This window comes from Terrapene carolina, unplaced genomic scaffold, assembly GCF_002925995.2.
Source record: "Terrapene carolina triunguis isolate 2854851 unplaced genomic scaffold, T_m_triunguis-2.0 Scaffold85, whole genome shotgun sequence".
Classification (NCBI taxonomy): domain Eukaryota; kingdom Metazoa; phylum Chordata; order Testudines; family Emydidae; genus Terrapene; species Terrapene triunguis.
Window position 1 is genome coordinate 28,824,870 of NW_020664436.1, and position 27,233 is coordinate 28,852,102.

General features: G+C 41.1%; 1 protein-coding gene across 1 annotated transcript in view; it reads left to right on the forward strand.

The window, feature by feature from the left end:
* RPS6KA2 (ribosomal protein S6 kinase A2) overlaps positions 1-26,794 on the forward strand; it is a 241,121-nt gene extending 214,327 nt beyond the window's left edge. Inside the window, exons 15-21 of the mRNA XM_024205929.1 lie at positions 8,493-8,582; positions 12,354-12,512; positions 13,776-13,937; positions 21,672-21,748; positions 24,064-24,181; positions 26,132-26,269; positions 26,669-26,794. Of these exons, the coding sequence (XP_024061697.1) occupies positions 8,493-8,582; positions 12,354-12,512; positions 13,776-13,937; positions 21,672-21,748; positions 24,064-24,181; positions 26,132-26,269; positions 26,669-26,794 (870 nt within the window). The remainder of the gene's footprint in view (positions 1-8,492; positions 8,583-12,353; positions 12,513-13,775; positions 13,938-21,671; positions 21,749-24,063; positions 24,182-26,131; positions 26,270-26,668) is intronic.
* Positions 26,795-27,233: the final 439 nt, after the last annotated feature.

Here is a 27,233-nt window from a genome sequence, read left to right on the forward strand (position 1 = left end):
TGAATATATGTGTGTTGCCCATGACTTCATTTGATGGTTTTAGGGTTCTGTTTTGGTTATCGATTAAGAAGATGTCAGATAATTCAGCTCAATCTGTTTATTAAACAGAGAAATCAACACAGAGAGGTTCATACTTTACCAACTCAGGAAACAGGCTTGCAGCAATCACACCTTACATCTTTTATCTGTGTCTGTCCAAAAATACGAACTTCATTTGACTTATGTTTATAGTGCACTTGTTTACGACAGATAGAAAATGCACCTTACTCTTGTTGCCTTATCTAGTTTCATACTTGTTTTTCAAGGCACAAAGACATCTGCACCAAACGTACACAGTAACATTCCAAGGGTTACTAGACTGAAGAGTAGAAATCGCATTAGACTATAGAGACAGTAACTATTTTTTACTAATGGTGCCCAACACACAATTCATATATAAAACTCCTTAACAGAATATGCATATTATTTCTGACCGATTTTTCACATTCAAAGAATAAATGTTAGAACAGTTTAATTATTAGTTGATTTCCACAATAAAGCTTAGCATGGGTACAGAGCTTTCTGGGAATCCAGTTACACAATTTAGCATAAATGCAAAGCATTCGGGATAATAGATGATATTGGCTAACAGTGTGCAGTGTGGAGAGGATAACATTTTAAATGTAAACTGGACCCTTTTTGAGAGAGGAAATATCAGATAGTAGTTTTCCTACAATTTAATAGGATCATCTCTCTCTTTTCCCAGCTGGCCTGCCAAATAGCTGAATATTTTGGATGGAATTTGGTCTTTAGCAGTTCTATTTTTTCTTTGAGACCAGGAAGTTTTTTGTTCCATATGTTTGGATTCTGTGCTACTTTAAGAATTTTCTCCTTGTATCAAAAACAGTTGGCTCTTACATAGCATCCATAGAGCTCTATAAAGGAGAGTAAGTATTATTATCCCTATTCTACAGATGGGGAAACTGAACCTAAGAGAGGTAATGTGGTCACAGAGTAAGAACATGGTAGAACAGACAGTGGAGCCCGGGTCTCCTGACTCCCATTCCAGAGCCCTCTCCACTGAACCTCCCAGCCTCTAGGGGGTCTCTCTCTAAAATGTCCTTTCCTACTGCACAAGGCGGGGCTCGGCTGAATTAGTTAGTGTTTGTACATTGCTTGGAAAAGAGAAGGCACCAAACCAGTGCTAAGTCATAGGGCTATCATTGCAGGCTAAAGTTTTAAACACTGAGTCAGTTAGTAGTGGAAATAACTGGATATGTTCTGTGTGCAGAGAGCTTTACACTCCACCCACACAGATTGTTCTGATGACCATTTTTTTTTACTGTTAATTAAATCTGTTTTTTAAAATATTCATTCCACTATTTTTCTGAAAGGTTTAACCATGAGGTGGGTGAACCCCTGAAACTGATCAAACCTAATAGCAGAGCAAATTGTCCCCCCAGAAACTATTAGACTGGGACTAGTTCTCCTCTGAGACATCTTAAATGTAAATTTTATACCATGTCCTTTTAAATGTTAGCCCTTCTGAAGTGATTTTCATCCAGCCTGAGTAACTTGAAATCAAAAGGAACCAAATTGAAACAAATGCTTGACATAAATAGGACTTATTTTTAGAAAGAAAGATGATTGAAATGGAAACCAGCAGCAAAGTTCTATCTTTGTGTCACTTCTCTTTGAATTTAATATTACAGATGAACCAGCCAGTTTAAAATCTCTGCACACACTCTTATGCCTCTTTTCTTCAAAAGTGATGTTTATCCTATCTATAGTTAAAGGAACCATTTTATCAGGGTGACGTGAATATTAAATGTGCCATAGATATGGGGTATAAATAGTGTGTTCAAACCCATGGAATTCATTTTCTTTTTTATTCCCCCATTTAAAGCACTTATAAATCATATAATATGGTACTGTGACATACAACTGTGTTAAATGTGATTAACCCATCCACCCCAACAGGCTTCTTAAGAATACTTCAAAGCACATTATACAAGATAAAGCAGCTCTAAGCAGTGACAATGTGAATATTCTCCTCCTTCCCTATGCTTTCTCTGCACAGCTGGCATCTTTTCCCTGGTGCTAATCAAAGGGAGGTATTTATGGTCCCTCCTTCCAAGCTCTAACCTTTAACCATTTCAGTGCTATATAATGCACCTGTAGTGCTCCCTCGGAATCTGATACATCTCTGTGCAAGTGCCAGTTTTCCAGTTGAATGTCTGCACTTGAAAGAGTCTTGCCATGGTAGTGGCACAGCTGGGGTTAAATCACAGTGTCACCTCCAGAAACATTTAGTTAGATCTGTCTCAAGAAGTAAGAGTGGCAGAACTGGCTATCATTTTTTTTATCTAGAATGTATAGTTCTGATCTTGCAAGCCCTCCATGCATAGAACTCCTATCTGACAAGTACGGACTAACAAGCCCATGCAAGTTCTACATGCAGAAGATTTATAAGACTGGGGCACATTGTTAATTAGTACTGAGATAATGTTTGTTTCATACTTGCCTTTGCTTCCTAACCTAGATAAGGTAGAAGGGTTCAGTATTATTTTTTTAGTTGGGGCCTCCTCTGTTTTAAAATGTCATGAGGCTTGTGCCCTAAATTCCTCCTGGAAGGAAATATACCTGTCTTCGGCTAGTCAGTAAAATACATGAAGGTTGTATTAGTCAAAGAGTAAGAGACACCATATACCAATCTGCACTGAACCCACTCTGCTCAGGAAATGCTTCATCCAGAATTAAGACAGATGAGCTTTTCAGCAACCCCTGGGCATTTGGCACATAGAGAAAAATCGATTTAAAGTGGCTATATGGCTCACTTTCTTAAATTTCTAAAGTACTGTAGTTAACCCTTCTGCTTTTTTTAGCTCTGATTTGCAAAAGCACCGCAGAGCTTTTAGTATGTTCTCAGCTGAACTACTGATACGTTGTGATAGCTTTCTGGGTTGGTGTTATTCACCACAAAAAACACAGAGAGAAATATCAATAGAGGCACATTTTTACATTATTCCAAACCTCAGCACTGGAAACAGACAATAGAAGTCTCTTACTTTAACACTGGTGTGTGTGCTCATGCCTGTGTGTGTTTACTTGAGTTCAGTTCAAAATGAAAGTCACAATTAAGGCTTAGAGAAAAAGGTTCATCCCTTGCACACAAAGAGTGGAAAGGGCTTGTGAGGCCTCATATGGGGAGGGATGGAGAAAGATCAGACTCACTACACAAGAAATATGGTCTCAAAGGAAATGCAAAATGATCAGGGTGAGGGTTGGTCTATGTTAGCAGAGGGAAAGTCTAAGGACATGTCTATACTGGATGGGGGGGGGTTAAACTGGATTAAGTCAAATTAATCTGGTTTGAAAACACTTGTGTACACGACACAAACACCACATTTATCATGAACTCAGGACTCTTCTTTCAAAGTTAACTAACTTTGCTGCACAGCAAACTAGTCTGGTCCATTGTTTGTGTGCACACAATGTTGCTGCTTACAGCTTTGGCAGTCCTCCAATGGCGGTCCCAAACTGCTTTGCAGGACTGTTACTGACTGGTCTGTTTACCTGCATGCCCCCATTTGCTCCTGAAATCAAGTGTCACTATAGCTGCAGTACTACTCCAGAAGCCCTGTAATCTGCCTCGAGCAGTTGCACTGGGACTTTGGATTTCATCACCATCTGGGGAGAAGCATCAGTGCAGGAAGCAATTGTGGACAGCTACCAGAATAAAGCTCTGTTCATGGACATCTGCTTAGCATGAGGGGTCACAACCAGAATGCCAACCAGTGCTGGATAAAGAGTAAACTGCTCAAGAGGACCTTCTATTGACAGTTGAGCAGCTGGACAACCTGAGGGGAAGAAAACTGAAAACCTATGATGAAATGTTCACAGAGATCTTTACAGGGTCCCCAAAAGAGCAGAGACGTGAAGGCAGTGTTTGAATGCAGAGGAGGAAACAGACCGGGAGCTCTCCAGAGAAAATGTGGGAGTGGCAAACAGGGCTGGTGCAAGGAAGTTTCGCGCCCTAGGCGAAACTTTAACCTTGCGCCCCCCGCAGCCCTGCAGCAGCTCCCCGCCCCCCCTCCGCCCTGAGGCGCCCCCCCCCCGCGGCAGCTCCCCCCTCCCGGGGAGCCATGCAGCAGCTCCCCACCCCAGCTCACCTCTGCTCCGCCTCCTCCCCGAGCATGCTGCCCCCGCTCTAATGCTCCTCCCCTCCCAGGCTTGCGGCACCAAACAGGTGATTGGCGCTGCAAGCCTGGGAGGCGGGAGAAGTGGAGCGGTGACCGCGCGCTCGGGGAGGGGGCGTAGGAACGCTGTAAAAAAAATTGGGGGCACCGCTTTTTGGCGCCTCCAAATCTTGGCGCCCTAGGCAACCTCCTAGTTTGCCTTAATGGTAGCACCGGCCCTGGTGGCAAAGGACAGCATGGAAATTCTTGGGGACAGCGTCAACTGCAGCGTCCCAAAGATAGAGACATGCAAACACAACACAAACCCAAATGCTCTGGACCAGTATATGCTGCTGTTAGAGCAGCGGGATTTGCAGTGTTAGCCACCTCAGTGTAATTGGTATAACTTCCAGATGGCAATGGTGACTCACTTGTCCATGAGTATGGGGCTCTACCTGTTGGCATGCTGCCGCGGCAACTCCAGGGCTAGTTCAGCACATATCTCCAAAAAGGTTGCCTTGCCCATCCTGAACTTTTCTCACCACTGTAGGTCATCCCAGGTCTGCAGAACAATCCTTTCCCACCAATCAGCACTGGTTTCCGGAGCCCAGAAGTGGCACTGAATGCTGTGAAGCTGCTCCAGGAATCAATCCTCCACTATCATCTGCTTGGTATCCTCTAACTGGAATTTGTCTGGCTTCCTCTTTGCATGCCACAACATGCAGGGAGAAAAATCCCAGAATGCATACTGCTCAGCAGCGAAGAAAGGACCATGGGATACCCTTCAAGAATGGCATGCCCTTAATATGCTGCAAGCTGCGACTGTGTGTACACAATGATGGGCACTGAAAGAGGGCACGCTATCCTATGTGCACACTATTAGTGCAGCTTGTATAATGCATGCTGCAGACTAAACCCCCTCATACAGACAAGCCCTCAGAAGGTTTGCAGATTGACTTGGGTGCCGATCATCATTCAGAAGTTTGGCTGCCTATCTGAAGCTTCAACAAATTTATTCAGAGCCCAACAGTCTGGAAATCTACTGGAAATCAAACTACTTAACTACATAATAATAGTAGTAATACTTAGTGCTTTTCATCTTCCCAGAATTTAAGCTTTCTTTTTTTAGGAAATAAATCCATAGCCCTTATGGAACCAGTGTAGCCAATGCAGGGCTCCTTGTTTGGAGCACATAGCCCGAAACAATAGCTTTGCAAAGTGAGAGGTTCCCCCTCTCAAATAAATGGGGTGTTAACATGGAAGATAGAAACACAGGAATTGCACACTGGCTCAGAGTCAGAACTGAGGTCGGTCTGCTCCAGTATACTGGCTCCAACAGTGGCCAGCACAGGATGATTCAGAGAGGTGTTAGACTCTCTACATAGGCAGAGGGGAGACATTAGTTCTCATCATAATCTCTAATAATTATTGATTGGCTTAAACTCTGAAGCGTGAGTAAGAGGAAAAAGCATTGACCCCAATGTGATGACGGAAGCCAGTTTCTAGCTGAACTCTTTCACGGCTGATCAAAGCATGCAAGAAAGGAGAATGTCAATCATATTAGAAAGATATGCACGATCTACTTCAAATGGCATCTGAGCCTCACCAAGGGAGAGCCATGCTCTCTAGGGCATCTATCCACCACTAAACCTGGGTAGCTCATCAGAATCTTGCTTGATTGTATTTGGAATATCTGCATAATCTACTGTGAGCAATGCCTCATTTTGGTATTTCAAGAGGGCAACAGTGATGACACTTATGGCTAGATTTTCAAAAGAACTCAGCACCCAAAACTCAGAGTTTTTTTGAAAATCTGACCCCAATTGTGAGTATTCAACTTTTCTTCCAGCCATATTGTGAATCACTTTATCCTTTGCTGAAATGCCTCCACCTCTGGGCTGGAACCTGGCTGCTGTTTAGCAGTACATCACAACAATTTTGTAGTGGAAGCGAAAAAGAAAGTGCAGGAGGAATTTAGGCAGGCAAAATGACAACTTTGCCCCTGTGACCACTGCAGCATAAGAATATAAAAATTCCATACGCTGCAGTCAGTCTGAATTGGAGAAAGATTTCTGTCACCGGTGATGCAGCTGTCTCCCTTGTTATTTATAAGTCACAGTTCATCTGCAAACCACTGTGACAGTGTTGAAAAGAGGGATCATCACAGTGACAATCTGTTCTAGCATATCCTAGTGGACTGCCCATGGTCCTGGGAGTCAGGAATAGAGGAGTTCTGTTCCCAGCTCTGACGGTGTGTTTTGTGGCCTTGGACAAATTAACCCATCTGTCTCTGTTTGTGAGGTAGTATTTATCGCCCACGGTTGTTATGAGGATTAATTGTGTGTGTAGAGCAGATTAAAAGCATCATGAATAATACTTATTAATTATTAAATGATTCGCAGAGTAGCTCATAGCTGAGTGTTAGTTGTCTGAGTATTTGATCAATGACTGAGATTTTTAAAGTGTATTTGTGTTCTCTCTTCCCTTGAAATAAGAGAAATAGAATTTAAATAGACACTATATATTTTTTTTTATTTCTGATTTAATCCTAGATGCTTTATAACACATGCACTACTAGAAGTTTTCTTCCATAGAAATGTGTGTGATGAGAACGTGTTAAGGCATCTCTCATTCTACTGACTACATACCAGGAGACCAGATCCTTAGCTGGTGTAAATTAGTGTAGCTCCACTGACTGCAAAGGAGCTAGATTGACTTACACTAGCTGAGGACCTGCCCTTGGATACTTTTTTATATGAAACAGTTACTGATTGATTGGGACATTTTAAGACTCGGGGATCCTATGTGTAAATTCATTCAATGAGAATATCCACTGTCTTTCTGAGCATTGGCTAGGTTCCCCTAAGCTAGTGAATAACACTATTCTAAGGAGAATTTGCTAGTGGGATTTTTTTTTCCTTCTACCTGTTTTTGGAATTTCTTTTTCTCAGCATTTATTCACGTGTGCACACCTGCTGGCCCACACTCTGACAGTTGATATATACTTAAAATGTGTGAACCAACTGTTGACATGTAATCAGATCACTGACCTATCCTCAAATGTGTACCCTCAACCACTGATCTCCACAATAAATGCAAATGTGTGCCACAGTTGATGTGCACTAATAAGTATCAATGTTAAGAAAGTCAGTGCTTTTAAGGAGTTTTTAGTTGTGGATGAAATTGTGTTAAATCTATACCATTGTACTAGCTCTCATAGAGAACTACACGTGTCTGAAGCCTTAAGAGCCAAAAGTTATTGAGTTACAAGTTTGTGAAAATGTCACAATTATTTTTTCAGAGCCTTATTATCCAAAAGTGTATCTGATAGTGCCCCCAGAACTTCCCGGTGTGGGGGGAAGTCTCATCTTTTGGCTGGAATTTTTCCTGGCCAGAAATTTTTTGGAAATTGGGCTTATATAGTGGAGTGGATCTTACACCTTTAGTTCTGGAGTTACAGCTGAGACTCCATGGTAAGGCTAATTTCCTCTAGTTGTTTTGTAATTACTTTTGTTTATCATTTACATATAAGAAATGAAGAACCATTTAACATTCAGCACTGAGAGCAATGCACTCAGCTGGGCAAGTGACGAAGCCTTTTTGACTGACATCCCAATTGTAGCAGGTAGAAATGTCGATGAGAAATAAATGACATCCTAGCAGCAGGCTCTATTTGCAGGGGTGGCTTTTAAGCAGCAGTTGTAATGTTTTCCTTAGACCTGCTGTCTACAGACTAGAATTTAGTCAAACTGTTTATGCCCCTGTACAGTGCAAAAGATGTGTATATGTGCTGAATACAGAAAATGATGATGTACCAAGCAGTTGATGTTTTCTTCCTAGAATGGAGGTGACCACAGTTTGGCCTAGTGTGGCCCACAGAGAATAATGAATACAACAGGCTGCAGCTCAAGTCTGCTATACCTCCTTTATGCCTGTGAATGTCTTTCATAGGTTAATCAGCAATGAAAAAATATATCTGAGAAGCAATTCCTATTTATCTACCGAGGAGGATGCAAATACAAGCCAGTGTTATGGCTGCCTGCATTTATTTTTTTATGACATTATTCAAGTAGCTAATGTTCAAATTATACCCCTTGTACTCACAATTGTGGTCACAAAGTTACAGCATAAAAAGGGAGGCTGGGTGTTGTGCCATCTGTTTTCTGGCAGATTGCCATTGTGGTCCTTGGTATCACAGCACTTTGGCTGTCCTGTCCTAGAACAATGATTACCAGAAGAATATTAAATGTTAATACATTTAAATTAGACATTGTTGTGCTTGGTGATGGGTGCTGTCAGCCTGTATCTTACTGGTCTGTGCTTCCTTTATTCCAGATAATTGATAAGAGCAAACGAGACCCCTCTGAAGAAATTGAGATTCTCTTGAGATATGGGCAGCATCCAAACATCATTACTCTGAAAGATGTGAGTAGTCTATGAGGACTTCAGCTTTAAACAATTCTCCTTTTAATATCAAGCTTACCTGCTCTGCAACTGAGAAACTCTCCTGTTTTAATGTTCAGTCATTTTAATTTTAAAATGAGAGCCATCTGAATCCAAGGAAAAATGTTCGTTGAAAAATTATTGGACACAAAAATGGCAAGATTATCAGACCATGCATTCAACAAATACTATTTGGTCAACTCTAGCGAAAAGCATATTTGAAATGACCCGTAAGGCTGGATAGAATAGAAATTAATTTGATTTTAAAAGACTTTTCAGAACCAAAATCTTTCAATCTTCTTTTTGAAGTAGATTGTCGAACACTAATAATGAGGGTTCTGTAGATCACTGGAATGGCTATTTCCTGGTCAGTAACTGTTGACATACAGCCTCAGGTACTTGTTTTATTGAGAGGAGGGTTGTTAACTAGGCCAGTAGGGCTTCCCCTGTTTTTTATTGAGTGCCAGGAAACCTTTAACTTACATGTGAGCAACCAGAAAAGACAAGATGAAGAGACCTTATTTTAACATTTAATATGAAAGACAACATCTCTAAGGCCTTGTCTATGCTACAGAACTTTAGCAAAGACTTCTCACCAGTGCTAACGCCTCACCTCAGCTACACCAAAGGGAGCACCCGCCAAAGCCCTAGAGCCAAAATGACTTCTGGTGTTTTTATCCTCTTTCTCTGAACAGCTTTAGTCAACATGGTGTAGAAATGTTGTAAGCTGCCGGAGTCTTGTCAACACTAGGAATCCACCTGCTGGCAGCCCTATTGGAAAATGTTCTTGCTAAAATCCCCTAATATAGATGAGGCCTAACGGTGCTAGCTGTCTCATAAATGGCAGTAAAGGAAAAAGAGGAAGCCTGCTTCTGGGTTGTAGTGTGCTCTTGGGTGGGAGACTACTGATTTGTTCACTCCCTTAAAGAAAACACACCTCTGTGAGCTCATTTGTGTTGGAGCTCCTGGAGTATTGTATTTACAAAGCTCAGAGCCCTTGATTCCAGTGGAAGATGGAAAGCTGTGGAAAAGTAATCATGTGGATTTCCAAAACTTCAAAAAATCAAATATGACATTTTCTGGCTCCCCACTTCTTCCCCCATTCCAAGAATTGGGGAACGTTAAGGGACACAGACACAGCCTAGTGCATATCTATCCAAGAGTTACAGGAATTGGGAATGATCTAGCGTGAGATTCTAGGCACTCAGAGATTACAGTGATGAGCATGGTATAAGAACCTAAATAGATACGTAGAATTCTGTCCAAGCACAGAATGTTAATGCTTCTAGAATGCTGGCACTTTGCAGATGGGTATCCAACTGAATGTTAGGAGAATGTGTGTAGATGTTGTTGGGGTTTTCCTGATACCTCTTCCACTCGTTCCCCAAGAACTCAGTTCGACTCCAGTCTCATCATTCAGGTTCCTTTATTTGGCATACATCAAAGCTATGCTGAGTTGATCAGACTCAAGCGTAGGGGTGTGCATGTAGGGTGTACCACACATCCAAAGTTACACCGCAAAACTTTACCTTGTATACATTTTTAATAACACATGCATTCTTAACCATACATTGCATCATTTGCTTCGTGGTAGGCTTGGTTAGTTTTCAGGAACCAATCCCTGTACAGTATGCTCTGTCCATGTAGAAACTGATCTTTACATTCCAGGTTTATCTTGCCCATTGTCCCTAGCATCCAGGTGCTCCCGCTTATCTTTGCCAGCACAGACATTCTGACTCCAGCATACTGCTTGTTAAGCCCCTATTTACAATTTAACCTTCCATTCACCTTCCCAATGATGTCCACTAAAAAATGAGGCAAGTTACATATATCAAGCCAGGCCTACAGACATATCTGTATTTAATACATTATAATTCCTAGTCAATTCATTTGGACAATAATTTACCATTGCCAGCACTTAGGGTGTAGTGATGTGTGGTGTGTATGTGTTTGTTTCAATAGACAGAAACACAGAGACCTTATCCATAGTCTGTACACACAGGAACATAGGAATTTCCATACTGGATCATATTTATCTTCATCTGGTCCAGTATCCTGTCTCCAACAGTGGCCAGCACCAGATGTTTTAGAGGAAAGTTCAAGAAACCCCTCGGCATATGTGGTTCCCATTAAGGTCTCATCCTAATCCCTAATAGTTAGAGATTGCCTTAAAACTGGCAGCATGAAGCTTTGTATCTCCTCCAAAAACGTTTAGCATTGATTATTATAACACTGGATATTCTCGTTGTCCATATAAATGTCCAGTGTAGCAAAGGGGTATGAAAATAAAATCGCTATATTCCAGTTTGGACAAAAGGCTGATGCAAACAACTTATTCACCAGAATAGCAAAGCACATGCTATATGCTATCACGGAAAGCAAGTACTGACTAATCCTAATGCAGTTTGTTTGGCTGCTTATGAGACAAAGGGAAATATTGATATTTAAAATGGCAAGTGCTACCCTGTAGAACTGGAAGAGAGCAAATAATTGTGAGCGAGTTTGGGCTAATGCCAGAAAAGATTTCAGGCTGCATTTGGAGGTGCTGCTTCTGCAGCTTGGTTTGTTAATATTTTGCAGACTTGATAGCAAATTATGAAAACTGGGTTTCTGTGCAGCTCAAGGTTCGATGAATAGTTGCTTCAGAGATGAGAAGTACAGTAACTCCTCGCTTAATGTTGTAGTTATGTTCTTGAAAAATGTGACTTTAAACAAAATGATGTCAAGCGAATCCAATTTCCCCATAAGAATTAATGTAAATGGGGGGGGGCCTTAGGTTCCAGGGAAATTTTTTTCCCAGACAAAAGACATTATATACATGTACAGTATAAGTTTTAAACAATTTAAACAATGTAATACTGTACTCTGCAATGATGATTATGAAGCTTGGTTGAGGTGGTGGAGTCAGAGGGTAAAAGAGGATGGATCGTCCAGCTGCTCCTCTTGCTGTTCTTTACAATGTGCCAGAGGGTGCTCAACCCTCAGCTCTGCCCCAGGCCCGCCCCCACTCCACCCTTTTCGCCCGTCTCCGCTTCACCCCCGCCCCGCCTCTTCCCACCCTGCTCTACCCCCCCCCCGAGTGCGCCACGTCCTCGCTCCTCCCCCCTAGAACCTCCTGTGCACTGCAAAACAGCTGATCATGGCGGGTGGGAAGCCCGGAGAGGGAGGAGGAGGCATTGGGGGAACGAGTGGGGAGGCTGCGTGCCATGTCCTCGCTCCTCCCATCTCCCCCCGCAGAGCCTCCTGAACATCGCAAAACAGATGATTGTTGTGGGCAGGAGGCGTGGGGAGGTGCTCATCTTCAGGGGGAGGCGCTGGGGCGGGTGGAGGGGATCTGTTAGGGGGGCTGCTGGCCCACCCTGGTTCCAAGCCCCCACCTGCTAGCTCTGACCGGCTGCTCTTCCAGAGAATCCCGCAAGTAGTGGACAAAGTACTGTACTAGCAGGCGGAGGCCAAACAATGTTATAAGTGAACACTGCGCAACTTTAAATGAGTATATTCTCTACTAGATCAGCGATGTAATAACGTTAACCGGGACGATGTTAAGTGAGGAGTTACTGTAATGATTAACCCTTTTGGAAAAAGATCACTTTTATGTTGTTAAATACAAGGAGTATAAAATTCACTTCTCCTGTATTAGCTCTGTTTTCTTCTTGCAGCATCTTGCAATAACATGGCAAGATATTGCAGAGTGATCACTACTTGCTAGACTAATGGAACGGTGATGTATGATTGCTTCCTCTGCTCTTCTAGGTGTATGATGATGGGAAGTATGTGTATCTGGTGATGGAGCTAATGCGAGGAGGAGAGCTGTTAGACCGAATCCTTCGACAGAAGTGTTTCTCAGAACGAGAGGCTAGTGCTGTCCTTTGCACCATTACCAAGACGGTGGACTATCTGCATTCCCAAGGGGTAAGTATGATCACCTCTGTTCTCCATGTCAACCTTAGTAAAAGCTGACTCTTAGCAGCAACATCAAAGCTACTTTTCTCAGGAAATAAATATTAAGTAGGGGGGTTGCCCAAAATGAACATTCAAAGGTGCAAAGAAATTTGGAAAGGGTTGTTTTAATATTTAGTCATTACATTTAAAAATGAGTGTCCAGTTTGTGAAATGGGATTAAAGCCACTCGTGCCATTCTCCAGGCCAAATATATTTATGCAATGCCAAAGATTCTAATTTTCAAATCTATGTGGGCATTATTTATTCATATCACAATCATTATTATAGTATCCAAGCACCATATGGGCAAATATGAGCTCTTCAATAAAATATCAAAATCCTAGCCCTCAGACATTCACATCAGCATATAGGTGTATAAACAAATTCCCCTTTTTTAAGCTTATATGCTGATGTGAACATCTGATAGGGCAGGGTTTTGACAGCCTATTAATAGCACAACTTTTGAAATTCGAGCTCCCTACAGATAGCAATTTGAAGTACTCTCCTTTCCCATTTGTCTGGGGCATGCAACATTTTGGATGGGCCTGTAAAGTACCTTTTCCATTATCATCATCATGAGCAGGATGAGTTCATTTTGTACCAAGGCTGATACATTTTCATGAGTTTTGCATGGCTGATATAGTTTATATCATTTATTTGCCCACCACTGAAATTTAGCCACTTCTAGTGAAATACACACTGCACAAAGGATTTTTAGGAAGGGAAATGAAAATGTCTCCCTTCAGTTGAGAGCCACTCATGTTAAGAGCAGCCAGAGAAAGAGCCTCACACTCAAATGAGTCCACACTTTCCGCCTTTGGCAGTCTTCTCTCTTTTTTAATTGAAGGATTAAAACATTCAGATTCAAAGACCTTTCTATACTTTTAGAGGGATGTATTTTATTTGTATAGTAATCCCTTCTGCTAACCCACAAAAGAGATGCCTTTCCACTGGAACATCTGCCTCCCTCTTGTATATCATCAGAGGATGCAATTTGTATTATTATTTCTGATTTTAACAGAAGTGCAATTCTGTATCCAGGCCATCAATTCACTCATTTAAAAAAAAAAAAAAAGTGACATTCTTCAAAGGCCCACTCTTCCAAGGCAGGAACTGTTTTGCCCCCATACACACACTCCCCACCATCAGGAAAAATGTATAATGATGGTAAACAAGCCTGCCCGCTGTGTAATCATGCCCATGTTATTTATTTTTTATTTGTTTCCCATTAAGGTTGTGCATCGAGATCTGAAGCCCAGTAACATTCTCTACATGGATGAGTCAGGAAACCCAGATTCCATTAGGATCTGTGACTTCGGATTTGCCAAACAGCTGAGAGCAGAGAATGGACTACTCATGACACCTTGCTACACAGCCAACTTCGTAGCCCCTGAGGTAGGATTGTGTTTCATAAACTGTGGATACAGAATTTTATAACAAAAAGCATGTCTCTGTCCCTGTCCTTCCTTTCTCTCACTGCCTTTAAAAAAGGAACAAAGCAGGAGTTAGAACAGAGACAAGTTTCATGTGCCCTGTTACCAGCCGTCCCTAGTCCTCATTCCTTGTGGGTGGTTAGCTTTCCCCATGTCCTTACTAACTGTAGCCATGTCTGGTTGGGACTTACTTAGCAGACATGCCAAACCCGTGGGGAAAAAAACAGAAATTGGGTTTGTTTAATTGACTTAATTGGCTTATGAGTTGCTTGTTGGCTAGTTTTTGGCTTGTAGCTTGGTTATTTTGGTCGGCTCTTGGCAAGCAGGGGTGGGTGGGGTGGGATAGAGTCAGGGGTGCAGTGGGTCCACCACAGTCCCAGACTGCACGCCGGGGGGGTGGGGATCTAGTCACATAGTGTGTTAGGGTTCTTAGGGATTGGCTTGTTTTGAAATGGGATTAGCTTGATTTTTGGCTTATTGTGAAAGTCAGGGTGCTTATTTACCACGTGAAAGTTGGCAACTGTTACTTAAGTGTCACTTTGGCTGCTTACTTTAGGCTAGGTATCTCTTTTTCCCCAGTTGCTTCACCTATAAGGTCAGAAGGTTGTTTCCCCTTCAATGTACCTCATCCAAACAAAGTTAGTCTCAAAATGATTATATTGAAGCCAAGATTAATTAAGAATCAAGAGAGAAATTCTTGGAATGAAATCCTGGCCCCACTGAAGTCAATGGGAGTTTTGCTAATTGCTTCATTGGTTCTACGATTTCAGGAACTTAAAACAAAAGAAACAGCCTGCAAAACATCTCTGACCTGGAACTCCTCAAATAGTAATCCAGACAGATAGAATCTGTGTGGTTATAGTGAAGATGAAAAAGGCGTTACAAGTTTAGTGAACTCTCCTCACCTAAGCTTAGCCCATCCTCCTCTTACTCTTTGTGTGACAGCATGTCTGAATTCCTTCTTGGCATCACATCTCTGGATTCATTTCCCATCTGAGACAGTTTCTGATACCATTATTCATGATGGATAGTATCTCACCCCATGAGCATTCCCACTGAAGTCAATGGGACTACTCCTAGAGTAACATGCTGTTTAGTATGAGGAAGGGTATAAGAATCTGGCCCACTGTGTTTTCTCTTCTTTCTATCTGTGATACTTATATGCCCCCGTCACTGTAGTATCTGAGCACCTCCCAGTTTTTAATGTCTAGTGTCCTTACAACACCCTTTTGAGGGTGAGAAGTGCTATTATCCTCAGCACTTACAGATGGGGAACTGAGGCAGAGAGAGGCCAAGTGACTTGAACAAAGTAACAGAAGCTGGATCCAGGTTAGCACTAATGCAAGCTAGTGCTCTTCCTCTTTATTGCCCCCAAACTTGTGGCAACGGTGCCCATGGCTTTGGTTCCTTACCTGTTTGGACTATTTAGGCTGCCTACTATGGTTCAGCGCTTGAAACTCATATCTGTCCTTCTATGAAGTATCAACAAGTTTATCTCCTGGATGATTGTTAGTTATTTGTTCCGATCAGGTTTTACTAGCTTAATCAAGTCCCTAAATATACAACTCTAATTGTTTATCTACCTCTGCTGGTTACTACCCAATAACAGAATACACAATTATTACATATCACAAAATTATGTATCATTCCAATATCAAATACCATTTTTCCCTCAAACAGTATGCAATCCTCAACCTCCTTTGCCTCCTAATTTCCTTACCCTCCTGCCCAAAAAAGTAGCAACTCGGTATCTGCCTGTAACGATGAAGTAAGTAACTGGCTTATCTTCCTACAGACAATACTTTTGGGAAGTTTTTTAAAATTTGGATCATATACCCCGAATTCTCAAAAAATGACTTTTGTTTAATTGATGCCATCTCATCATCAGATGATGTGGCTCATTGTGTTAGACACAAAGTCATGTTCCATGACACACATGCCACAGCCATGAATAATATATAAAAATGCAGATATGTTATTAACTCTTCCATTGTCAAGTTACATTTTTGGTCCATTATTTTGTTGCTGTTGGTCTGGTTATCCATCGTGGAAATAGCTCTTTAAAATATATCAGAATAAATGAAAAATGTACTGTGGTACCATGACAGTTTAATTTTTAAGATGAAAATTGACCACATATGAGAGACTAAATATTGTCATTTTCTGAAAGATTAACATGCCTACAGTATCTGATTTCTCTTTTCATTATGGAATATCTTTTGTACACTGTCCATAATCGGAAACGCTGCCAGATCAACACCTCGACAGATTAGACTTTAGTGAGCTGAATTCAGATCAGAAATCATACTCCTAACCATTCTCAATGAGCCAGGCAAGTCCTACTAATGCAGGAAACATTAGCGATCAATTGAAACACTGCCATAACTGACAGTTCGCATGAAAGCCTTAAGTGCTGCTCCTGTGACATAATGCTGCTCGTCAGCTCAGATTTGTCTTTTACTGGCTCAGTTCAACACCCACTGCAACCATTTCCTCCCATAAGCATGTGAAATTAAATAGGAAGTTAGGAAGGAGATTGAGCATATGATACAACAGAAGGATAGCAGAGGTGTAATGGCACGTTTGCATATATAAATCTTTATTTTGGAAAGCATTTAATTTTTGGTATTAGATGCTAATGGGGCTATTGCAGGATAAAATATCATAGATGGTAAAAGATGCCTAAGAGGAAGAACCAGCATGCCACCTAGTGGGAGCAGTGCTCTCCGTAAAGAATAAATAGCATGGTTTAGTCAGGAATAAACAAACCACAAGCACCATGCATTACATGACTGAGTACAAGAGGATCATTTTGAGTAAAATAAGGAGCCTTCATTCTTCAAAATTCAACCAAACTCTGGACAGAATCTTTTTTGGCATGCAAAAAGTAAGATTTTTTTTTCTTATTTTTCCATTCTTGTATGCTTCCTAGTCCCCACTATAACCAGAAGCAGAAATTCTAAAGTACCAGAGAGAGCCTATTTTCACAATATTTCAGCCCAGTAATGCAAAATCTAAAAGTTAGATGATTTTGGATATACATCTGGGTGATTGTTAGAAATCAATGGAGCCATCTGAAGTTTGCCCATTACTACAAATGACCTGTATGTTGGCCTAAGAACTATATATATGTACATTGGAAACCACATTCTGTCCCTTAGGAGATCTCAGCTCTTACATACATGACAGGTTCTCTGACTTCCATGAGGCCAGGATAACACACCTTCTCTTGTAAAGCCCTTTTAACAAAAAGACTTTTATGGAAGTTGTGGAAAAGAACTGGTATCTGATTTTAGTGAAGACGCTTATTGTTATTTATTATAGTTGTGCCCAGAACCCCATTGTGCTAGTCACTGTACAAACACAGGCATGGTCTGTGCTAGGCCTTTTTGCCAAAAATGTCCCACACTGCTACCATCTGTTGAGTTTCACCAGTGGGAGCTGGAGCATAGACAAGGTGCTGGCACTTAAATCACTGTGTTATTGTAGACCTGGACATGATGCTTAAAACATCAGTGGTGCCTAGTAGCTCTGAATAGCCCCCCCACCATTGTTACCACCAGTGGCAGCAACAATAGGGAATTTTTGGCAAACAATCTTTTCTGAGTAATTGCACATCTACTTTTTCCAGATTTCCTACAGCATAAGCTTGCACAAGGGTAGATTTTGCACCAAAAAGTGTGCAGATTTTCTGCCTAAATACCAGGTCTTTGGCCTCCAAAGTGGATACATTATTTGAGGTACTTTGGAACCTCTCCATTTTATCTCACGCAGCTGTAAAAATCAGTGACATGGACTATTAAAGTTATTTTGGAAGCTAAAACACACCCCAATACCTGTTCTTATTTTACTAGATGTTAAAATTGTCATGATGCAGTAGCCAGCCAGCACAGTCAGTACTGAACACAGATATACTGTACTTTTAAGCGCTTTAGAATTTTTTGTCTACTCTATTTGCCCCCAAGTCATGATTGTCTTGTATAAGGTAGCTTTTTCCAAGGTAGCAGATGCACACTCAGCACATCTGTCAGATGGAGAGATTGTTTTGCCTTGTCATTTATATTCGCTAAAGTTTACCTAGGCAGGATTTTCTGAAGTCACTTTTTTCATAGATTCCAAGGACAGAAGGGACTATTATGATCATCCAAACTTACTTCTTGTCGAACACAGATCGTAGAACTCCACCCCCCTCCAACAACAACAACAATTCTTAGAGCAGATCTTTTAGAAAAACATTCAATCTTGATTTTAAAATTATCAGTGTTGAAGAATCCACCACAACCCTTCCATGAAGTGAGATCACTAATCGGTGCTAGGGCTCCAGGACAGGGGGAAAAAATGTTGCGGAATGTTCCTTCCTTTCATAGTGTTTTGCAGGGAGGTCACTGTATCTAGTGATCCCATCGCATGGGAAAAACTGATCTTCTCTAACAACTGCAGTCTCAAAATGTATGCAGAATACTGGCTCACCTTTAAAGCAGTAGGGAAGCAAATACAAAAGTTAATTATTCTTTCCCTCCGAGAGTAAGAATGCTCTAAGGCCCTTCTCAGAACATCAGGAATCCCCTATTCTGCCCCCACCCTGAGAGATTTACACCATTGTAACTCCACTGACTTGAATGGGGTTACTCCTGGTTTACACCACTGCAGATGACATCTGAATCAGGCCCCTTGTGTTGTGCTAGCTGTCCATGCGGCCAAAAGGACTGAACATAGCTCCCACTCTGGTTCTGCACCAGTATTAAGTCAGCTGGGCAGATCTCTTCAGAGCACTCGAAGACTTGTCTACATGAGGGGAAATGATCAAGTTTGGCTTTGTTAATGTAATGCCGACAGACCCTGGGCGTCAGTGGACAGGATCAAACCTGGGACCTCTGGAGTTTCGTGCATGAGCCTCTACAGCATGAGGCAAAAGCCTTATAGCTGTTAGCTAAGATTGTAGAACAGACTCATTCATCCCTCTCTCTAAGGGTATGTCTATACTTACCTCCGAGTCCGGCGGTAAGCAATCGATCTTCTGGGATCGATTTATCGCGTCTTGTCTAGACGTGATAAATCGATCCCAGAAGTGCTCGCCGTCGACGCCGGTACTCCTGCTCTGCGAGAGGAGTACGCGGAGTTGACGGGGGAGCCTGCCTGCCGCGTCTGGACCCGCGGTAAGTTCGAACTAAGGTACTTCGACTTCAGCTACGTTATTAACGTTATTAACGTAGCTGAAGTTGCATATCTTAGTTCGAAGTGGGGGGTTAGTGTGGACCAGGCCTAAGTGGTCTCAGTGCCACTAGATGGGACAGAACACCACACTCAGGAGGTGTGTGGGTTACATTACCATATGCTCATTAAGCCCAACCTAAACTTGACCACTTTTCTTAATGTAGATGCAGGGTTTCTTCTTTAGCTCTAGTTTAGGAGGTAGAGTGTTACTCTTTATCTACACTGGGGGGCGTGGGGGTTGAATAAACCTGACCTAAACACAATCTTTATCCTAGCCCAGACAAAGACAAAGTGCTTTCTCTCCCCCCCTCAAATCTGAGCTTGCTGAATCTGCAACATTCTTTGTTACTTCCAACCCAGGAGTCTTAGACTAGAAAAACAGATAAAGTTTTAAAATGCCTTAGCTAACACATTTTAACAAATATGTTATACACTGTAGCAGAAAGGGCTCTGCACCTTTAAAAATGCATTAGCTGGTCAGAATGGACCCTCAGGGAGCGTAAAGTAAAAACTGTTAACCTGTGTCTGCACTGAAGACAAGGTCTCATTTAAATTGGAGTTAGCTAACCCTGATCTAATCTTGACCTCTCTTTCTAATGTAGACATATCCCTTGAAAGTTAGAACCCCACAGTGACATTTTTGCCTAGTCACTTTTCAAGGTATAACTGTACTTTAAATTAACCTTACTGTATTAAATTTTCTTTGTAAGCTAGCACATAGCTGCTACTTCTTGCTTTTGAGGAATATTTATTGGTTTCCAAAAAAAAAAAAATCCCAAACCAATACAATTCTACATAGTACATTTTTAAAAAGCCAAAACAAAAAACATTGTAGACAGAGCCAAAAAAAACCCACCACCACCACTCCAGTAACAATTCCCTATTACAAAGCAAAGCCTAGAAGATCCATACATCGTTTTACACATATGAAACATAGAATCAGATTATATACCACCATTCCTCCGGCGTAGCCCTATTGACTACGGAGTGTAAGTAAAGGTGGCAGAATCTGGCCCTTAATGATCTCTAGACCTTTATTATGGAAAATCCTGATACCAAAGGCTGAGACAAGTGTATCTGGAATTTTACAAGAATGAGAACAAACCACCCAACCAAACAAAATCAACTCTCTCCAAAACAGTGGTGCTGGAACAATTTTTTTATAGCAGGGGTGCTGATAGGCATTGAACCAGACTGTAAACCCAGTATATCATGGAAACCACTTTAAGCCAGGGGGTGCAGCACACACACACACACACACCCCCGCACTTCTAGTTCCAGCACCTAGGCTCCAAAACTCCAGCAGGACATGATTCTGACTTTCGTGTTAGGTCACATAAGTATCATGGCATGATGTAATACAGTGTAATGCCCATGCATCACGTTCCACAAGAGAGCCTAGGTAGTAGCATGTATTTCCTTCCTCCTTCTACACACACCACCTGGTAGACATGTTACTGGGTTATTGATGTAAAATGAATATTGCTGCGTGTCCCCAAAAATTCTTCAGTTACTTTACTATCTTCCCATATGCCGTAACAGCTTTGCTGTAACTTCAGAAGTTTTCAGGCCCTTATTTTCCAATGTTCATATGTACAAATGCCAATGATGCAAAGTCACGTGTACAAATGCATGATGTGCAAACAGGTAGTGAGTGTGTGGGCAAACTGGGTATTGATCTGAAAATGATTGGTCATGTGTCATTCTGGCAATTTGTATGCACAAATACCTGATTTGTGCACACAGGACTGGTAACTGCATATGAATTGGTACACTCACCTTTTCAAAAGTCAAACCTTTAGAACCCAGTTCACACCACAGCCATTTTTACACTGTTCTGGCAGCTTAGAGGGATCCCTTAACTGTGCGTAAATATACACCAGGCGTAAGCCCCCTTCACTCTGACAGAGCAGCATATAAGGTCTTTACTGTAAATGAGAATGTTTCCTAATGTCCAGAATCATTTTAACCAAGCTCTGTAGAGAAGCTCACATTTGCTGCAATAGTAAATCTAGAAATGTGTCTGTCAGTCCCATTATTGTTTTCTTCTGTGATTACTTTGCATGTCATGGGATAACTATAACTTGAATTACAGTGTCCAAAGTATTTACATATTTTCCTATGTGTGTGAGAATAGTTGCTTGTAGTCATTGCCTTTAAAATCCACCTTTCCCCCCCCCCCCTTCCCAGCCCCTCCGTCTTATTTGGCTTCTTTAGAGTTGTGTGTCTAGGACCAGCTAAATAGATTCTATTATCTTCAACAAAATGGTAAATGTGCCCCCCTTCCATCCGATAGTAATTGTTTGCGTGGGAAACTGACTGTTTTGCTGCCCTAGGCAACTCCCTATTCCACCTGTACTCTAGAGCAAGCTCTGCAAAATATTAACAAATCACTGCCATAACATCCACATTTTCCTGAAATTCAAAAGTTCAGAATTCAGGAGCATGAATTAACCTTATCTCTTTTGATTTCCTTATGTAGGTCCTGAAACGACAAGGTTATGACGCAGCCTGTGACATCTGGAGCTTAGGGATCCTGTTGTACACCATGTTGGCAGGGTAAGTGCAAGATTTCTGGTGCAGGTAGTTCAAAACTGATTAAGGACATAAACAAGTCATAGATAAATACAAATGCAATGTATTTTGAGAGATTAAACCAATTGCAGCAGACAAAAAAAAATGGCACTTTCAGAACTGAAAAGTCTAGCACTTTCAGAACTGATTTAGGCACTTAGCCTATGTCCCATAGATTCTCAGTGAGACTTAAGCTACTAAATTCCTACATCACTTAGGATAAAATTTCCAAAAGTGCTTAAGTGTATAATGTAGGAATAGTCTATTAAAGAGCCAGATCCTGTTCACCTTATTCATATGAGGAGTTTCATTAATTTCAATTTTAAGGTGTGTTCTATTCAGGTTCCTGCACTGTGCTCATCACTGTGGTATCTGAGCACCTGTGAAAAGGAGAAAAGTTGTGTTTTCAGGTGCAATTTGAAAAATAGATGGAGGCTCCAAGATGCAGACAGAATAGGAAGTTTGCTTCTGATGGCAAGAGTTACAAAGGAGAAGGCTCTCCTACCAGCAGTAAGATTGTAGAAAGGGACAAACTATCAAAAGGAGTGAGTGCTGGGGGAGCTGGATGGAGGGAACTAGAAAGGGAAAGGAGGTATAGATGTGGTGGCTAAGGTTAAAGACAGACATAAGATGGTTCAGAGGATGGAGGTAAATTGAAAGGGGTAGAGAGGGCTGAGAATGAAGAAGAACTGGTTTGAATCTGAAAGTCGGTGTGAAATTCATAGAACACAAACCAGAAACAAAAATTGTCAAACCCCTTGCAAACTAAAAATGTCAAGTTTCTTATTGCTCAAGTAGAGGAATGGCTGGCTGGCCACAGCGTAGAGTACAAGCACATTTGTCATATCTAATCACTGGTTGCATTTTTGCTATGTCCTTTAAAACACATAGACCAGATACTTTCTAGTTCAGTAGTGGAGAAGAACTTGAATTCCTTCCTCAGATTTGTATGAAAAACACATACTCTGAGTCCATCTCTCTGTCACTCGCATCTTTTGCCTCATCCATTACAAAAAAAGATGCCAGCACTTCCAATACTAACTATTTAGTGGTAATTAGAATTGTTCAGAAACTGTGTTAGATATGTTAGACGCTTCAGGAATAACGTGCAAAGCCTGTCTGGCCTGCACTGCAAATCAAGTCCGTTTCTGCTCTGAACTAAAGCAATGTCTTACAATCCCTTACTTCACTGTGGTCTCTGTAAAAGGTAGTCTCTGTTTAGCTAATACCACAGATTTACAGCAGTATATGGCAAGAAGAGATAAGGACTTTAAGGACTACACATTATCTGTGATCGGTTTATCTTATCCGTTAGATTAATTACCGTAACTGCTTTTTAAAAATGTAATCCTTAAAAGAAAATCGGAATACTCATCAGACAGCCTCATATGGACCTTGCCATTGGGCAGGAGCTTGCCCTCGGAGCTGGGGAGGAGCAATAGCATGCAGTCTCCCCAGCTGAAAAACCCTCTCCCAGGTGCCTTTGTTGTAGTTTTGAGCCTGATGGGCGTGTAGGAGGTTCTCCTTCATAAATTGTCCCACCTGTTCAAGATGCTCGTACCTTTGTAGGACCTGCTGTAACATGGTTTGAGACCATGACTACCGCTTTTCCCTGGCATCTTTTAAGGAGGTCCAGGATTCCTCAAGGCTGCCAGCCATATAACAGTTCAACAGGTGAGAAGCCTGTTGAGAGCTGGGCACCTCTTGTACTCCAAAGAGGAGATAGCTCAGGGGTGGGGAGACAGGCTTTTCCATAACCCTATCATAGGTGATTTGTTTCAGCAATCTTTATTATGACGGCTAAAGAGGACCTGAAAGGTGGGCTTTTTAATGTTGTTTTTAAAAGGTGCCTGTTTTCCTGCTTTCTTCATCTCAGAAATATCAGAGCTTTTACCTCCTGCCTTTTATGTCATAATTCCACTACTTGGCCAATCACCCTGGCTCTAAGATAGACTAGACCTGAATTTTTAAAGTTTAGGGGGGGGAAAAAAAGGGAGAAAAATCCCATACACTTTATTAAAAAAAAAAAAAAAAATCAAAGAAACAGGAGGGAAACAAAGGTGCATTTCTTTTTTCTTCACAGGACAATTTCAAGGGGATGGTAAAGCATTTGTCCATGAGAAACTCTCACCATTGCTGAATAAAAATTAAGGGCTTGTTTCTGCAGTCTTTACTTAGATTAAATGCCTAATGATATCAATGGGAGCTAAGGCTGCAGAATCAGGCCCTATAATTGTACACCTAAAAATCTGCAGTACATAAAGATGCATCTTTTTACAGTAAACCTGTTTGTTTCACAGATTCACCCCTTTTGCAAATGGACCAGATGACACCCCAGAAGAGATACTGGCCAGGATTGGCAGCGGAAAATATGCACTTGCAGGAGGAAACTGGGATTCAGTGTCCGATGCTGCCAAGGTCAGTAGATTCTTCATGTTTTTATCCTGCTTTCTAAAAAGGAGTCATTCTTTTAAGCAAGAGGAGGTGAAATCAGCAGCTGTATTAGTTCCATAAATTCTATTTTAATGAGAACTATGTAAAAATGGTTGTGTGTGACTTATTACATTATGCATTTCTGTATCCTATTTCAGGAATGTAAGCCATAATGCAGCATCATAACACAAATAAATGAAATTTAATATCCAAGTCCAACAAAAAATCCTTTTCAATTTGGTTGAACTCTTCAAAATATATAGGGCAGCCCAAAACTGCAAATGTCCAGTTTAATTGTGGATCACTGTGTGACCCCTGAAGGTAAACCCTTTAAAAGGCAACCCATAAATTAGTATTTTTAACATGCACTTAGGTATGTTTGTTATTATAGTTTTGTATTATTACTAATACTTTGCTTTTGCATAGCACTTTTCATTCAAGTATCTCAGTTGACTTTACAAACATTGATTTCTCTCTCACAGTCACTTGAGAGGAAGGTAAATATCCTTGTCCTGATTTTACAAATGAGAAAAGTGCAGCACAAAGTGATTATGGCCAAAATTTTCAGTAATGGCCACTAATTTTGGGTACCCAAATTTGTGATACCTTGAGCCTGGTTTTCAGAGGTGCTGAGCACCCACAGCTCTTCTTGACTTCATCTGAAGTAGTGGGCACTCAGCCAGGCCCAAGGTGTATCTCAAATGGACACCTATACCTCCAAGTATTGGTCACTTCTATACATTTTAGCCAAAGTGACTTGCCCAAAGTCACAAAAGAAGTCTGTGGAAGAGCTGGAATTAGAACAAATATCTCCTAAATTCTAACCACAAGACTATCTTCATTTCTCTTGTTTTCTTTAGAGTTTAAGGCCAGAAGAGACCATTAGATCATCTAATCTGGCCTCCTGCATATTAGTGACCATAGAATTTCACCCAGTTACCTCTGTATTGAGCCGAATAACTTGTGCTTGACTAAACCTTATCTTCTAGCCTTGATTTGAAGATGTTAAGAGATGGAGAACCCACCACTTCTCTTGGTAGTTTGTTCCAATTGTTAAAAATGTGTGCCTTATTTCCAATTTGAATTTTTCTGGTTTATGCTTCTAGTCATTGGTGGTCCTTATACCTCTCTCCACTAAAGTAAAGAGCCCTTTAGTACCTGGTATTTTCTCTCCGTGGAGGTACTTAAATATTGTAATCAAGTGACCTTTCAATCGTCTCTTGATAAACTGGACAAATTGCACACTGTCTCACTGTAAGAAATTTTCTCCAGCCCTCAAATCATTTTTAGGGCTCTTCTTTCTGCACCCTCTTCAGTTTTTCAAGAACCTTTTTTAAAACATGGACCCAGCACTGTGCACAGTATTCCAGGATAGGTCTTACCAATGCCATGAACAGAGGTAAAACAGATTTATTTGGGCATAAGATTTCATGGATAAAAAAAACTCACTTCTTCAAATAAATCTGTTAGTCTTTAAGGTACCACCAGACTCCTTGTTGTTTTTGTGGATAAAGACTAACACGGCGACCTCCTGATACTTTAATATTCCTGTAGGAAACTATTTTTTCCCCTCATTTGTGTGTTGGTTTTGGTTAGTTTTGTTTTCTCATTGTTAGAGAAGTAACTAGTTCATCTCACCTGCGCAGGCCAATTGTCAAATAATGATGATTTAATAGGGTGTCCAGTTTCATATTAATATGTTCAGATGGTCTCTTAAGTGCTTAAATGTCAGTATGAAATTTGGTTTTACTTCTGAAAATTACAAGGGATTATAAAGGCTTGGCTGCATTGCACTGTCCCTTTAAATACTGCTGATGAAACTACCATGAGTAAGGGGAAAATCTAAGTAAAAATATTTCCAGTCAGACTCTGAAAACCTCAATTGATGGTTTTTACATTTCTCCCCCACCCCCTTTCTTTCTCCTTCAACCACAGGATATTGTGTCCAAGATGCTTCATGTAGATCCTCATCAGCGCCTAACAGCAGTCCAAGTGCTAAGACACCCATGGATAGTGAACAGGGAATATCTATCTCAAAATCAACTCAGCAGACAGGATGTTCACCTGGTGAAGGTACACAGCATCTTTTTCCTGAGAAATGTAACTTCCTGAGTAACAGTGAAAAGATAGGATTTGCATTAACAACTTGGAGATACAGGAAATAAGGGGGTTATTTTCAAATGAGCCCAAGATAAATACGGTATTACATTAAATGTAATACTATTTTACACACATCATCTCCTAGTTATTATAACTTTCTTCTGTGTTGTAATGAACTAGCTCAAGTGTGTGTGTGTGTACACACCAGTACCCCTTGTGGGGTGGAATTGGAACCACTCAGCTGTGTGCCAGGGCCTATACTACTAACAGCTACTGGAGATTCTCCTTTCTCTTGGTGGGAGGATCTAGGAAAGGGAGGGTAGTAATGAAAGAACTTATTTTAAGCCAAGTATTTTCTCTTTCATTTTGCAGGGCGCAATGGCAGCCACATACTTTGCTTTAAACAGAACACCTCAGGCACCAAGGCTGGAGCCTGTATTGTCCTCCAATCTGGCTCAGAGGAGGGGCATGAAAAGACTTACCTCAACAAGGTTATAGCAGACCCCAAAAATGCCTCACTGAAACCCACAGTTTGTTATTCAAGAGGTTCATCTTTATTACTCAGATAACAGAACTTTGGACAACGTGCACATGAAGTCACCAGAATCAGCAGAAGTCCAGCATAAGGCAAAGTTACCCTTTGCTGTTTTATTTTTTACATTTGGGCCAGGATCCTGAATCAGCAACTTCTCCAAGACGTGCCAATTGCCCTATTTCCTTATTGACTTAAAGCGAAATAAAATAAGATTCCCTCCCAACCCCAAGTACTATTTTTGAATCCTTAAGATGTTCTGAGATCACTTTTTTAAAAGCACTTTTCACAGTGAAAGCAAGCAGTTTGGTTTAAAAGTTTTCATCTGTGCCAGCATCTGCATCACGGTGAATTGGCTCAACCAGTCAGCAGTATACATCTACTGATCATCAGCTGCACTGAAGC